The sequence below is a fragment of the Mytilus trossulus genome, chromosome 10, assembly GCF_036588685.1.
Source record: "Mytilus trossulus isolate FHL-02 chromosome 10, PNRI_Mtr1.1.1.hap1, whole genome shotgun sequence".
In the NCBI taxonomy this organism is placed as follows: Eukaryota; Metazoa; Mollusca; class Bivalvia; order Mytilida; family Mytilidae; genus Mytilus; species Mytilus trossulus.
In genome coordinates, this window is record NC_086382.1 from 59,580,814 (window position 1) to 59,597,234 (window position 16,421).

The window sequence follows — 16,421 nt, forward strand, 5'->3', positions numbered from 1 at the left end:
ATTCCGTACCTTCTTTTGGCGGTACAATAGGACAACATATAATTATTTATACCGTACCTTCTTTTGGCGGTACAATAGGACAACATATAATTATTTATACCGTACCATCTTTTGGCTGTACAATAGGACAACATATAATTATTTATACCGTACCATCTTTTGGCTGTACAATAGGATAACATATAATTATTTATACCGTACCTTCTTTTGGCGGTACAATAGGACAACATATAATTATTTATACCTTACCATCTTTTGGCTGTACAATAGGACAACATATAATTATTTATACCATACCATCTTTTGGCTGTACAATAGGACAACATATAATTATTTATACCGTACCTTCTTTTGGCGGTACAATAGGACAACATATAATTATTTATACCTTACCATCTTTTGGCTGTACAATAGGACAACATATAATTATTTATACCGTACCATCTTTTGGCTGTACAATAGGACAACATATAATTATTTATACCGTACCATCTTTTGGCTGTACAATAGGATAACATATAATTATTTATACCGTACCTTCTTTTGGCGGTACAATAGGACAACATATAATTATTTATACCTTACCATCTTTTGGCTGTACAATAGGACAACATATAATTATTTATACCTTACCATCTTTTGGCTGTACAATAGGACAACATATAATTATTTATACCTTACCATCTTTTGGCTGTACAATAGGACAACATATAATTATTTATACCTTACCATCTTTTGGCTGTACAATAGGACAACATATAATTATTTATACCGTACCTTCTTTTGGCGGTACAATAGGACAACATATAATTATTTATACCTTACCATCTTTTGGCTGTACAATAGGACAACATATAATTATTTATACCGTACCATCTTTTGGCGGTACAATAGGATAACATATAATTATTTATACCGTACCATCTTTTGGCTGTACAATAGGACAACATATAATTATTTATACCGTACCATCTTTTGGCTGTACAATAGGACAACATATAATTATTTATACCGTACCTTCTTTTGGCTGTACAATAGGACAACATATAATTATTTATACCGTAACATCTTTTGGCTGTACAATAGGACAACATATAATTATTTATTCCGTACCTTCTTTTGGCGGTACAATAGGACAACATATAATTATTTATACCGTACCTTCTTTTGGCGGTACAATAGGACAACATATAATTATTTATACCGTACCTTCTTTTGGCGGTACAATAGGACAACATATAATTATTTATACCTTACCATCTTTTGGCTGTACAATAGGACAACATATAATTATTTATACCGTACCATCTTTTGGCTGTACAATAGGACAACATATAATTATTTATACCGTACCATCTTTTGGCGGTACAATAGGACAACATATAATTATTTATACCTTACCATCTTTTGGCTGTACAATAGGACAGCATATAATTATCTACACTGTACCATCTTTTGGCTGTACAATAGGACAACATATAATTATCTACACTGTACCATCTTTTGGCTGTACAATAGGACAACATATAATTATCTACACTGTACCATCTTTTGGCTGTACAATAGGACAGCATATAATTATCTACACTGTACCTTCTTTTGGTTGTATAAGATACTGTGACATGATATCCATTTCTTCTTCTTCCTTGTGATCATCCTCATCAGGTTTTATGTTTTCTGGTTCTAAAGTTTTGTTTTGGATACTCTCTTTTCTTTCAAGTTTCTTCTGTTTGCTGTTTAAAAAAATGTAATAAAAATGATAAAAAATACTTATGCATAATAGCAGACTCAAAAACTTAATCTTTTCATAGGAGGTAAAAAAGCTTATTGTGTTTAATATTACATATCTACAAACAAATACCATCACCAGTTTCAGTGTTAACAAAATTTTTGCAACTCTGTAAAAAAAATATCTTACGACTAAAATTGATAGTTATACTGAAATGTGAATGACTTAATAGTATTTTTACTTTAAGTTTTTTGGGGAAAAAGAGCCCCTGATTCTAATATTAACTGTGTAAGTTCAACAGCATCATCTTAGAAGATGTGGCACTGCTTTATGCATGATTTAGTCAAATATGTATAGTCTCAATCTAAGATGTAAAACTTCTAGATTTCATTTAAAAAGTTTATGACTTCTACTATATATATATATAAAGGTTCACATCACATGCAAAGGCTGTTTGTGATGAAACCTTCTGCCAAAAAGTAGACAGATACCTGAGCATTCTGTAGAAAAGTTTACGTTATTAAAGTTAATAATCTTCATATATTTGGAAACTAAGAACACAATTTTGATGACTAAGAAGTAACTTTAATCCTTACACTGTTAACTTTGGAGATTCTGATTCAGGTTGAGGTATATCTAGACATGAGAATGGTGCTTCATCCACTGTTCTACCATTACGGTAACATTCTGCTAGCCAGGCTGGGGAAACAACCTGTGGTCTATAAATATACCAAGTAAATTATATCAATAATTTTAAACTTGAACTCAGTTTCGCAAATATTTTTTATTGAAATTGAGTGATCTATGTCTGATATTTTTTCTTTCTAGTAATAAATCATTCCTAAGCCTCATTTTTGAAGTTGAAAGTAACTGTAAATGCAAGAATCAGTGTTGAACCTGATGAATCCTAAATAATGTTATTAGACACTCACTTTTACTCATGAAAATTTGTGTTAATGTTACAAATAAATATAAGATGATAGATATTTTTTTGATATAGCGGAGTATATTTTTTGTGCAAATAGTTTGTATAACAAGGCAGTCTTAGAATTGATATAACTTCTTGTTTTAGTTTTACCTATACAAAGAATTCTTCAAATATCGATGAGCAATGGAGAAAAGAACATTACTACCACTTTATATTAACTTTGTTGCATAATTGTCGTATTGGCAATCATACCACATCTCCTTATTTTCATACCAGTATTTCATTACAGATAAAAAATTGAACTGGTTAACTGGACAATGTCTTATCGAACAAACTAAAATCAGAAGTGTATTGTCCTAGAAACAAACAAATACAGATTTTATATTCATGTATTTTTTTAGACATTTACCTGACAGTGTTTGAAGTTAGTAATTCGATATCTCTGTCAATTCTTACTCCCAGTATGACGTGAGTGACAGCTTCATTTAACTGGTTAAGTCTGAAAACAACATGTAATAGAAACAGATATATAAAATGATTAAAAAAAATAGATAAAAATGAAGATATGATTAACATTATACTAAAGCACACAACCATTTCCTAGTTTGTTACTGATTATTGATATAGTTTCTTTTAAACATTACTATCCATTTCTTTGTTAAATTGTTAAATTCGTCAAAACAAGCTTATGTTTGTGTATTTTCTGTGCTTAAAGCTAGTTGTATGCATTTTCTGCAATTAAAGCATGTTGGTTTTTTTTCTGCATAAAAAATGTAGAGTGTCTCATCTTGAGTTATTAATTTAAGCTGTACTGTATAAGAGGTGTTGATTGTTGAAATATCATTACTAACTCATCCTTGGTTTCCATGAAATGAATAGAACACAATTTTATTTATATTTACATACTTGGCAGGGGTCTCATTGGGGGTTCTAATCCCACATCCCGTTTAGTGTTTTGACAGATTCCCGGATCCCACTTACACTATGTAAGTAAGCAATTCTCATTTTTTTGTAATTTCCCGTGTCCCGCTAGACCTCATTTCCCGTTTTTACAATATGTGACACTTTAATAAACAAATTTATTTATTTATCTTAATCCCCAAATGAGACCCACTTGGCATAGAAATATAGTGCTTATCAACAGTATTATTACTCTAACTGTATTCTATACCAACCTTGTAGCACCACCAGCATTTATCACTTTCTTCATTTTTTCAAGGTCTTGTCCACAAAAACCACTCAAGTAAATCTAAAAATAGTTAATAGAAAATCATGTTATGACATTTTATTTATAGGTTTACTATCATATATAAAGACAATTCTTTGATTACTATTGAATTTGTGTTCACAAAAATAACCATTAAATTTTATCATTGGTAAAGTCATAGCAAAGGGTATGTCAAGCATGTCAAGTATTGATAATAATACGTACTGTAGATTCACTCTTAGGCCAAAAAAAAATATATGTCTGTTTCCTGTTTCCCGACCAACCCTGACTCAAAGCTCCCGACCCTAGATCTTTTTATTCAAATCCGGGAAAAAACGTTTCCGGTCCGATCCAGATCTATATTTAACTATGTCCAAACAATGAAATGGCTGCTCCCAGCAAAAAATGTGCTACAATTAAGGTTTAAAAATTTGTCGGCAATGGGAGGATTATTCAATTAAAGCTTCTTTAAAGGGATTTAATCATTTTGGGGTACAGGACCCTAACCAAACATGACATTTAACTGACTGCAAATCTGACAGGGAGTGCAAAAAAATCCCGACCTACCGACCCTGATTTATTTGCTTTGGAAGCAGGAAACAGACATATATTTTTTTTGGCCTTATCAGATGGTATTAAGATTCGATGCTCTGCTTGGTAAAATACAAGTTTCCAATATTTTTTAATGTAGAACTTGTCAAAAAAAAAACATGAAGAACTATGGTGATGTTTTGTAAAGCTTTTTATTCAGAAAGTTGTCAAGAAGTTTTATTTATATATCAATTACCTTACAACCATCAAGGAAAAGATCTGAAGGTGGACGAGATAGATCTATGGTTTGTAGTGATGATTCAATATGATCATTCTTTTGAACCTGTGTCTCACTGAATGTAGTCATGTCAGATCTGGTTGTAGCAGCTGTATCGTTCATTCTTGTCATGGCAGCAGTCTCATTTACCTGACAGTTACCTATCATGGAGATGTTAGAGATACTGCTGATGTCAGCAATACTGGAAACTCTATCTGCAATATTTTGAAAAAGCAGCATTTTTAATTCTCCAACTCACATATTTTTCAGGTCTTATTCATGTAGCCACATTATGAATAATGTAGTTTAAAATCTCAAACTTCAAATTTATTTAACCAATCTTCTCTAAAAGAATCTGAATTACAATACTATTCATTTTGTACAATAACAAAAACAGTACCAATTTAATGCATCAGATGCACATTTTGATTATTTTAAATTTCTCTTCAATGATGCTCACGGCCTAAATACAAATGTATATGGATATCCAATCCAAAAGGACCTACCATGTATGTTGCCCAAGGGAGATAACTAATGTAACTTAAGCTTAGCTAAATGTCTATGTCTATTTTATCATAAAAGTATTGAAGAACATTCCTAATTGTCTGTTATTTATTACTGGTTTGTACAATTACAGATTCTTCACAGGAATATGTTAATTAACAGCAGATATGACATCAAAACACAAATGCCTCTTGGGTTTAAACACTTGTCAGTGAAAATCTACTAGTTTCCTTTTCCATAAATCTCATTGGCAAATTAAAGATTTTTATTGGTAAGCAAACATATGCATTACAATATCATCCTCCAACTGATAATAACTCCTACTACAGATAAGTTTCACTTTTTCAGTACTGAATAACTCACTTTTTGCTTTCCCCTTCTCTGGTGTAGATGTCTTCACTCCTGAATCTCTGCCTTCTAATCCATATTTACTCTCATCAAGACAGTAACCTTTCTCTACAGAATCATACAACCATTCAGACTTGATAATGTGCATCTTCCATTTCCTAGCAAACTCATACTTCTGACCTGAGGCCAAATTATAAAAATATGATCATATCAGAAAATATCTCATTGAGAAAAGCTTTAATCACCTTCAAAAAATTCATAAAATGAGCTCATTGATTTTTTCAAAGTCAAGTGCCAATTGAAAGTTATTCCAGGGATAGAACCATTAACAGTCAAATCGTATAACAAATTAAAAGCGAGAAATATTAATCAAAGTATATATATAATTACCCCAAATATTTATTCAAACAATAAGTAATGAAATAATTTTACCTTTAGGTTTATTGATGATGAGATGAGTACACTCCTTGACCTTCATTTCACCTGTATATTTGCCACCTGAAAAAGTACAAGTAGACGTCCATTAACACTGAACAAGTACACATTTTTGTTAAGGGGCCTGCTGAAGCATGCCTTGGGGTGCAAGATTTTCTTGCTGCGTTGAAGATGCATTTGTGGCCTTCAGCTAGCGCTGTTTTCTGTCATTTGGTCAGGTTGCCTCTTTGACACATTCCCCATTTCCATTCTCAATTCTATTTACAAATATTGTAATGTTAAATTGTGTTTGACTAACTAGGTAATCTAATTTTCTATAGTTATAAGGTTTATATTATTCAACCGACCTGTAGTTTTTTTGATTTTTAAAAGGCATACAAGGAATTTGAAGACAGAAAGAAAATTAGGCAAAAAGTATTAGAAATTTATTACTGTAAACCAACTAATTTTCATGAGTAGAAAAATAAAGCGAATTTAAATCGTTGCGAATATGTAAATCTTGGATCTTTCGTTATATAACTACCTCCAGGTAATTAGAAAATTGCGAAATTAAATTGCTGCGAAATGGACTCAAAAGGGCTAAAGCGAAATAAAGTATTCGCTAAAATAAGTTGGTTTACAGTGATATTGAAGTTTGTGTTCGATAATAAAATCAATGTCTCAATCCACTTTTTTTATAAAATTTCTCCCATGGACAATCTTTTAATCCTTCTTAGAAAACAAGCGTATGAAATTTTATCATATATAATTCAAACAATAGTATTGATTAATTGTTGTAAGAGAAAAGAAAGCTCTCCTTGACTACTATAACTGCTCTTCTGGAAATTAAACATGATAAATATTTACTAAATAAGATATAGCGATGTGAATATCTTTATCCAGTGTATGATATCAGAGCTATAGGATGAAAGTTGGACTTTGTTTAAGTTTTAACCTCTGAGACTTTGATATTGAAACATGACAGAAACACTTATTCCACAAAAGTTATATATGTTACCCTCAGCTTCTATCATGGTCTTCATTTCTCCTCGTTCTGTTGAATCAAACCCAGAAACTGTTATAACCAATCCATAGAATACAGGACATGAATATTCATTAAACAGGACATCAGCACCATGGATGTGTCTGTAAATATAAATCACATATTGTTCTAAACAATAAATACTTATTCACACCTTTAAATTTAATGTTTAAGGCTCCTATCAAATTTTCAACACTTTTGGAATTTTATTCTGAACAAATCAGAAAGAAATTCTACTTAAGGTATCACCGAAATAACAAACATGAGTTTATTAACTTTTAGAGGTAGCTTTAAAGTATGTAATACTTTCAATAAAATTTTTATCATCTTGTGTCTTACTAAAGTTTAAAAAATACAATAATTGACTTAGTAATATTAAATTACATATACAGAACATGTAATTATACATACCCATCTGCTGATTTCTCCCAAACCTTTTCCACCCATAATGGTAACATAATCTGTTTTCCAAGGTCACCAGAAACCTGAAATAATTTTCAATGTTATATCACTTTTAGATGTGTTCTTGGTCCATGTATCAAATTTTATCATTTTCATACAATAAGATGTTTATCTATTCCTGATAATTAATTTGAGCCTTTATGAACCATGCAAAAACATGGCCGTCCTAAATTAGTAGGAAATCTCTCCAACAATGTTAGCCGATATCTCCCACAGCAGTCTAGGTCTCCACATATTTTGTGAGGATATTCAACAAATAAATGGTAGATTCTCTTTGATTTATTACATTTTATATTTAGATTTAGATACAAAACTTAATAAGGACTGAAGAACAAATGAATAAATAAATTAACAAAAGAAGCTATCCTTGCCAATTCTTTGTTACAAGAGGGGAAAATCACCTGGTACTTTTTGCTGCCAACTTCTCCTGTGACAAGGTGAGTAACTTGGTCAGTTAGGGTTTTACTGGCCTCGCCACCCATCATTTCAACTTTCTTATGTAGTTCTTCCTAAAATGTCAAAAAATAATTTTCAAATTTCTCCCTTTTGTCTGTATCCAGTTAACGTAATATGTCAAAAAATCATATTCCTGCCAATAGGATAAATGGGTCTCTTTACTCTGGTAAAAAAAATCACTTAACAAATCCCAATATATATAAAAATTCATCATGATAAAGGAATACATTGAGTTTCAATCTAAACAAATTTAAACATTAATTTAGTATTCCAAATCTTCTGGTTGTCTATCTAAAATATGATCAAACCAATACAAATAGATGTCATTTGGTCTCTGGTGGAGAGTTGCTCGTTGGCAATCATACCACATCTTCCTCTTTTTTTAAATATTTTTACAACTTCAAGGTCATGCATTAACTAGTATCTACTTTTAAAACGCTCATTATGAAGCTGACCATAGAACATAAGTGTAACTGAAATGTTTAAAAAGGTTTTTGGAAGTCATTTTCTTATCATTGGCCTTATTCATGTGTGTTGCTTCTGTTCCATAAATAAACAAATTCCCTTTCAGTCAATCCTACAGAAATTGTATATCCCATTGTCAAATAAAAAGCGCTGTATTACATTTGGAAGTATTTACCCTAATCTCCTTATCTAGGTTTGAGCAGCAAACAACCAGGTCTTTCATGGCTAAGTTGAAAATTGGAGTAGATCTTCGTGGAATATCCTGTAAAATGAAAAAAAAACGCATATTTTCTATACATTGTCCTTTTAAGCATACTGTACATGCCATTCAAGGTAAACTTTTATCAAGGAAAACTAAAAAACTTATTCAGCTGAAACACAGTACCATTTCACATATTCTTTAAAGAATACTTCAATAAATTTACCATGTTTGCAGAGAACTTATTTTCCTATATAAAGTTATATGCAAATCAAATCATAAAATTAAGCAAAGGTCAGTGCTTTAATAACATGGCTTACTAACTTTATTAGATTGAAGCATCACTGATGAGTCTTTTGTAGATGAAACCCATGCCTGGTGTCAATACAAAATTTAATCCTGGTATCTTTGATGAGTTTATTGAAAAATTGCTGTACAGCTTGTGAAATTCTTCTTTACAAGCCAACAGAATCCAACTAAATATTTTGTAAAACTGAGCTTCAGACTTGTGGATTCAAATATTCAGCATGAAGACTGAAAGGTTTTCCAATAATATACATACTACTAGGGGCTTATACATTTGCATATTATGTAGTTCAAACAATTAGCTAGGTTGAAATTTTGAAAATGCAGAGAAGATTTAAAATCTACACAATTTAACAATGGCTAAATGAGAATAAAACATGGATGGACGTTCCATGTCATCATAAATATTACAGACATGCATATCTATAATCCCTATAAAATCTACCATATCTCATATTCAATATTTCATACATACCAGCTTGTGTTCTAAGGATGATAATATGCACTGGGGACCAAATATTCTACAAATAACACATAAATTACATTAGTTATCTTTAAAGCACTTATTCCTAATATTATCAATCATATTATGAGTACTAATTAAAACCCTTATATAGTACTAAAGGAAGAGATCGATTTTATCGAGTCACAACTCCTCTGAAACCATACAAAGTTAGAAATATTTGTGATATTTATGACTTCTGTTTCACAAGAAGCACAGGAAAAACAAGTCGTGTCAAGTGTTATTAAATACAAAACAAACACATGCTTATATCATTGTGATGTCTTTCTTTTCTAATAGAACATTATTGTGTAGTGTACCTGAACATTTCTCAACAGGAATTGTAACTATATCATAATATTATAAGGGAGATAATAATTCAACATAACCAAAGAATAGCAGTGATGTAAAGCCTGAGTTATCTCCCATTCAAACCATATATTTATAACTTTTCCACTCAACTCTCTGAAAATTTTAGACAATATAAATTTCATAACCATATGAATATAAGGAAACCTTTTTATATATATACTAAACTGCATCATAACTTAAAGAGTTTTATTTATCTAAACTTCTTAAAAAAATAAAGTTAATATCTTTTATCATACTGGTCCTGCTTAAGATGCAACAACTAGTTGAAATTTTTCATCAGTTGATCAGTTTGAAGAAACAAACTCAACTCTTAGCATGAACAAGAGCTTTGATCCTTTTGTATTGTGAAAGATCAGATCCAGTTAAATAAACATCCTTATATATGTTAGTTTACCAAAGGAAACATCTTAATAATTTGTAAATGTTTTTTCAGATGCCCTAGCTAATGTCAGATTATCAATGTCTGTTATCTTGTTTGATGAACACTGACCGTGACGTCCTGATAATTGTTTGAAGTGAATTTGATCAGATTACAATTATTACCTGCACTTGAGACTCTGGACATGGTTAAAACCTTCTCCTAAAAAGTGGTCAAATAAGTAAGCACAATTCTTTTCTTTCTTTTCAACTTTTAAACAATCACTTTCAAACATCCACTGTGGTTTAAATCCTTCTTTTTCAAGATTCTGTAAAATATAATGAATACAAAACTTCAAACAAAATGCACTATTTAATAGTGCTATGACTTTTTGTGTAGATTTTCCCTTTCACACAAATTAAATGATGTGAAATTTTACCATTTCTTGAAAATTCATCACTTTGAAGAACAGCCTAATCTGTGAATTGAGACAACATTAATGCAAGGAAATATGAAATAAAAAAATAAGCATCAAGACTGCAGGAAAGCAGCTTTTTAGTTCAATCCAAATTGACTAAATATTAGGTAACTAATTTTTTTTTTAACATTCTGACGGAAAAAAAAAGATTTGACCTGGGGTATGTTGACAATTCATATTCAATGTATAACTTTTGGACTAGTTTGAATATCGGACTATTTCTGTAATTTATTCTTACATACTTTTGATTTTTTAACCCTATATGCGTACATTGCCTATGTAAAATTTAAAATTGTTTGTATGCACATTGAACGACAAATTTATGTGACGTATATAATTTTTCTGAAGTCAGACACTCAAATCAATCCATGTGTTTGTAGATAGTAGATGTTTTTGTGTCCTGTTAAATTGTTCCTTTTAAAATTGTTATATGATGATGACTGATGTACCCATATTTTGACTATTTTATTAATTGTGACTGTTTATTTAAAGCATCATTTTAAATGTAGTGGAATTTGATGAGACTGTTATTAAAGTGAGAGGTATTGCGCTATAGAACCAGGTTTAATCCACCATTTTCTACATTTGAAAATGCCTGTACCAAGTCAGGAATATGACAGTTCTTGTCCATTCGTTTTTGATGCGTTTTTTGATTTTGCCATGTGATAATGGACTTTCCAAATTGATTTTCCTCTGAGTTCAGTATTTTTGTGATTTTACTTTTTTCTGCATGCACAATAAAAAAAATATTGGAAGCTATTTTCTGAATATGCAAAATAAATGTACTTACTGCATATGCATCAAACATAGCTTTAGTGGCACCATTTTTACCAGAGCTGCCATCTGTTCTGATGCAGAACATTTTAAAGTCCCCTTCAGACATTCTGTATTTTATATATACAGCAATCTAAAACTGAAATAAATAAGCTTTATTTTAAAAAGTTGAATATTTCAATGATTTGGGAATAATGCAAATTCCAAACCTATTTTCCATGTTTGTTAAATATAACAGGCCTAAGATTCAACCTTGACTTTGCTTGTGGGACAGGTGCCACAATTTTATAAAGGAACTAAAATAATTATTTATCTAAACAGCCTGTGCGGTTTGGCAAGTTTTAAATGTTTTTAGATATATAAAAGTTAAATTTATTTTGCAATGCATGTCTGAAAAATAAAATCGTTTTTGGTAAAGATCTGAATTCAAAATATTTTTTCGTTCGCTGCTTGAACCACAGGGGCTTGTTACAATTGCCAGGTTTACTATCCATACGAACCCCTAAAAAAACACAAGGGAGGAAGCTAATTTGCGACAATGCTTCAAATTATTGTTGTAATTTATTTTTTTTGTGACCTGAATAAAAATGTTCCCACTTGAAATATCTCTCCAATGACATATATTTGTTACCTTAAGTAACCTCTTAAACTATTGTAATCCTTAAAACAAACTCAACATTATTTAAATAGAACGAATCGAGGCCCTACATTTGAAAATGAAAGTACTAAAGCTACACCTATTGGAAAATATATTTTCGGCACTCTCTGGTGTTTACCATAAATGTTATGCTTTAAGGAAGACCACAGTATTTTTGATTTCAATAATGTAAAAATTGGCGGGAATTATTAGAAACATACTGTCTTTCGTCCTCATATTTCGATTAAACTCCCGAGCTTTTGTACACTTTTTCAAATGTAGGGCCTTGATTCGTTCTATTTCAAAAATGTCAAGTTTGTTTTAAGGATTACAATATTTATAGAGGTTATTTAAGGTAACAAATATATGTCATTGAAGAGAAAATTCAAGTGGAAACATATTTATTCAGGTCACAAAGTAAGTGAAAGTCTTAGAAAAAAATTACAACAATAATTTGAAGCATTGCCATTGTCGCAAATTAGCTTCCTCCCTTGTGTTTTTTTAGGGGTTCGTATGGATAGTAAACCTGGCAATTGTAACAAGCCCCTGTGCTTGAACAATTTTTTCCCTTCAATTTGGAAATTGATATTTTTTTTGTTAAAAAGAAAAATACCATACGGGCATACACCCTCCTACCTTTTGAAGTTCAATGATCGTTCCCTTAACACTTTTCATCTGAACTTATTGTTTTATTAAAGACAAAACTATATGTTAATGTAGCCTAGGAGTCTTTAGTCTTTAGAAGTATCAACTTGACACTTTAATCTCTCTATTCTAGGACTAGGACATGTTGGACATTCGTTCTAAACATGCATAAAATATTTGCCAATGGATGTTAAGCAACCAACAACCAATCAATATGTATAAGACATTGTCTTGGTTTTAAGCTGGCATTTAAATTATTTTAATGTCAAACTTAATGTTTTGAGATTTTCACAGATGAGTTGCACTGACAGCATGCTGTCAAAAGTTAGGGAAAATGTTATTTTAAGTGGCTTTGGGAAACACACACACAGTTAAAGCGTTATGTTTGTTTCTTCATTCAAATTTCTTGACATCTGCTTCGTTTTTTACCTTTGTTTTCATTCAATCATTTGTAAACTAAAACTTTCAAAACAAATAAATGCAATTCGGAATTTCGGGGAATTCCGAAAAACCGCCTGCCGTGCAAATCCCGCGAATAACGTGACATATAATATATATCTAAAGCTAATTTTAATTTAATTAATATTTAATTGCTCACGATTGAATAAATTTCACATAGATTGTAATTATTTGAATTGAAAAAAAACAAAAAATATAAAATTTGTATACATCGCGTCACGAGAATTCACGAGATTTCATTTTCTTTTGTCAGGAAGAAATTACTGAAATAATTGATAAAGGTATCAATTCTCACACAGACAGGGGACCCAAGAAACATATATGATGACTGGGTTAGATCAGATGGTTGTTAAACAAAAGACAGGAAGTAAATGAACAGTCTACAGCTCAAAAATAATGCGTTCTTTGCAAAAAATGATTGAAGATATAAAATTTTTAAAACTTATTATTCTAGTGCAAACTTAGTGATGAATTTTGCACTCTTAAGTTGTAATGAGGATTTCTAGACAGGACGGCCCAATTTTCGTGACTCTACAATGTGTCCCCTATACATGAGGGGGACTCATGGGGGGGGTATCAGGTCCGTTCGCGCCCAATATACTTTCGCACCCTACACGTTCGCACCTCGCACGTTCGCACCCAAGGTCCGTTCGCACTCTACACGTTCGCGCCCAATTTTAATTCAAATTCCAGTTGAATAATAAGAAAATCATGATTGTTGTTTTTAATTGCTTTGATGTATAAAATACTGAATGTATTTATAGCTTGGTATGAGTAAAAGATAAATATTTTAAATGAAAAACACAAAGGATAATTGTTTTTAACAGCTTGGTCCCTTTGATCTGAAGCAATGAAATAAGGAAATATAGCAATACACTATTATATAAACCAAAAGGTGATAAAATTTATTGAACGCAAAAAAAAACGTAGTCAGAATTTCACTTCATTTTGAAACAAGTCAATGAAACAAACTTATAGGCAATACACTAAACAAAACATGATTAAGTGTTATTCAACACAAAATAAAACGTTGACAGAATCCCTTTTAATTAGAAAGGAATATTATTTTTTTTAACAATACACTCTAAAAAACATGATTAAGATTCATTAAACACATAAAAAATGCTGTCTCGCTTTATTTTGAGACAATAAAATCAATTATACTTTTAAGAATACTACTTGCCAAAACTTGATTACAAAGTTATTAAACACAAAACCTGCAAAGACTTAAAATATATATACGTCCCTGACAAAACCAATTAAAATTGGGCGCGAACATGTAGGGTGCGAACGGACTTTGGGTGCGAACATGTGGGGTGCGAAAGTGAAAGGGGGCGAACATGAGTGGGTGCGAACGTGAATGGGCGCAAACGGACCCAGATTCGGGTGGGGGGGGGTTGCAGATCCCACTTACTGTTTTGTCACATTCCTTTTTCCCGCTTACACTATGTACGTAAGCAATTCTCATTTTTTTGTCATTTCCCGTTTTCACAACACAATAATTTACTTTCACGTTTCACGCTTACGAAAAATCATGCTTAGACCTGGTATCAGGTTCCGTTCGCCCCTAATACACCTTCGCACCCTACACGTTCGCACCCAAGGTCTGTTCGCACTCTACACGTTTGCGCCCAATTTTAGTTCAAATTCCATTTGAATAATTGGAAAATCATGATTGTTGTTTTAAATTGCTTAGGTTTAAAACTGAATGTATTTAGCTTGGTATGAGTAAAACATTGAAGATTTTAAATGAAAAACACAAAAGATAACTGTCTTTAACAGCTTGGTCCCTTTGATCTGAAACAATGAAACAATAAAATATAGCAATACACTCTTATAACCAAAACATGATAAAATTTATTCAACACACAAAAAAAAAACGTTGTCAGAATCTCACTTTTTAGCTCACCTGGCCTAAAATCTCATCACTTGGCATCCGTCGTCAGTTTTCCGTCGTCCAGCGTTAATTTTCACAAAATTTCTTCTCCTTTGAAACTACTGAACCAATTCAAACCAAACTTCATCTGATTGATTTCTAGGGTATCTAGAATAAAGTATGTGCTTTAATTCCCATTTCATCAAAAAACATGGCCGCCATGGCTAAAAATAGAACATAGGGGTAAAATGCAGTTTTTGGCTTATAACTCAAAAATCAAAGCATTTAGAGTAAATCTGACTGTGGTAAAATTGTTTATCAGGTCAAGATCTATCTGCCCTGAAATTTTCAGATGAATCAGACAACCCATGGGTGGGTTGCTGCCCCTGAATTGGTAATTTTAAGGAAATTTTACTGTTTTTGGTTATTATCTTGTATATTATTACAGATAGATATAAACTGTAAACAGCAATAATGTTCAGCAAAGTAAGATTTACAAATAAGTCAACATGACCAAAATGGTCAGTTGACCCCTTTAGGAGTTATTGCCCTTTATAGTCAATTTTTAACCATTTTTTGTAAATCTCCATGATCTTTTACAAAAATCTTCTCCTCTGAAAAAACCGAGCCAAATTAATTCAAACTTGGCCACAATCTTCATTGATGTATCTAGTTTAAAATGTGTATTTTTGACCTGGCCAACCAACCAAGATGGCCGCTATGGCTAAAAATAGAACATGGAGGTTAAATGCAGTTTTTTGGTTATTACTCAAAAACCAAAGCATTTAGAGCAAATCTGACAAGTGGTAAAATTGTTTATCTGGTCAAGATCTTTCTGTCCTGAAATTTTAAGATGAATGGGACAACCTGTTGTTGGGTTGCTGCCCCTGAATTGGTAATTTTAAGGAAATTTTGCTGTTTTTGGATTTTATCTTGAATATTATTATGGATAGAGATAAACTGTAAACAGCAAAAATGTTCAGCAAAGTAAGATTTACAAATAAGTCAACATGACCTAAATGGTCAGTTGACCCCTTTAGGAGTTATTGCCCTTTATAGTCAATTTTTAACCATTTTTCATAAATCTTAAGTAATCTTTTACAAAATCTCCACTGAAACTACTAGGCCACAATCATCTTTGGGATATTTATTTTGAAAAATGTGTCCGATGACCTGGCCATTCAACCAAGATGGCCACCACGGCTAAAAATAGAACATAGGGGTAAAATGCAGTTTTTGGCTTATAACTCAAAAACCAAAGCATTTAGAGTAAATCTGACTGTGGTAAAATTGTTTATCAGGTCAAGATCTATCTGCCCTGAAATTTTCAGATGAATCAGACAACCCATGGGTGGGTTGCTGCCCCTGAATTGGTAATTTTAAGGAAATTTTACTGTTTTTGGTTATTATCTTGTATATTATTACAGATAGATATAAACTGTAAACAGCAAT

General features: G+C 31.5%; 1 protein-coding gene across 1 annotated transcript in view; it reads right to left on the reverse strand.

The window, feature by feature from the left end:
* The window catches only part of LOC134688290 (DNA topoisomerase 2-binding protein 1-like), a 41,532-nt gene extending 28,367 nt beyond the window's left edge, over positions 1-13,165 (reverse strand). The window contains exons 1-15 of the mRNA XM_063548849.1: positions 13,064-13,165; positions 11,369-11,491; positions 10,286-10,428; positions 9,344-9,389; positions 8,539-8,625; positions 7,844-7,951; positions 7,392-7,465; positions 6,957-7,084; positions 5,957-6,022; positions 5,540-5,704; positions 4,652-4,887; positions 3,833-3,906; positions 3,067-3,156; positions 2,326-2,448; positions 1,594-1,733 (exon numbers count right to left, since the gene is read on the reverse strand). Coding sequence (XP_063404919.1) covers positions 1,594-1,733; positions 2,326-2,448; positions 3,067-3,156; positions 3,833-3,906; positions 4,652-4,887; positions 5,540-5,704; positions 5,957-6,022; positions 6,957-7,084; positions 7,392-7,465; positions 7,844-7,951; positions 8,539-8,625; positions 9,344-9,389; positions 10,286-10,428; positions 11,369-11,461 — 1,573 coding nt within the window. The 5' untranslated portion in view covers positions 11,462-11,491; positions 13,064-13,165. The remainder of the gene's footprint in view (positions 1-1,593; positions 1,734-2,325; positions 2,449-3,066; positions 3,157-3,832; positions 3,907-4,651; positions 4,888-5,539; positions 5,705-5,956; positions 6,023-6,956; positions 7,085-7,391; positions 7,466-7,843; positions 7,952-8,538; positions 8,626-9,343; positions 9,390-10,285; positions 10,429-11,368; positions 11,492-13,063) is intronic.
* Between the last annotated feature and the right edge of the window lie 3,256 nt (positions 13,166-16,421).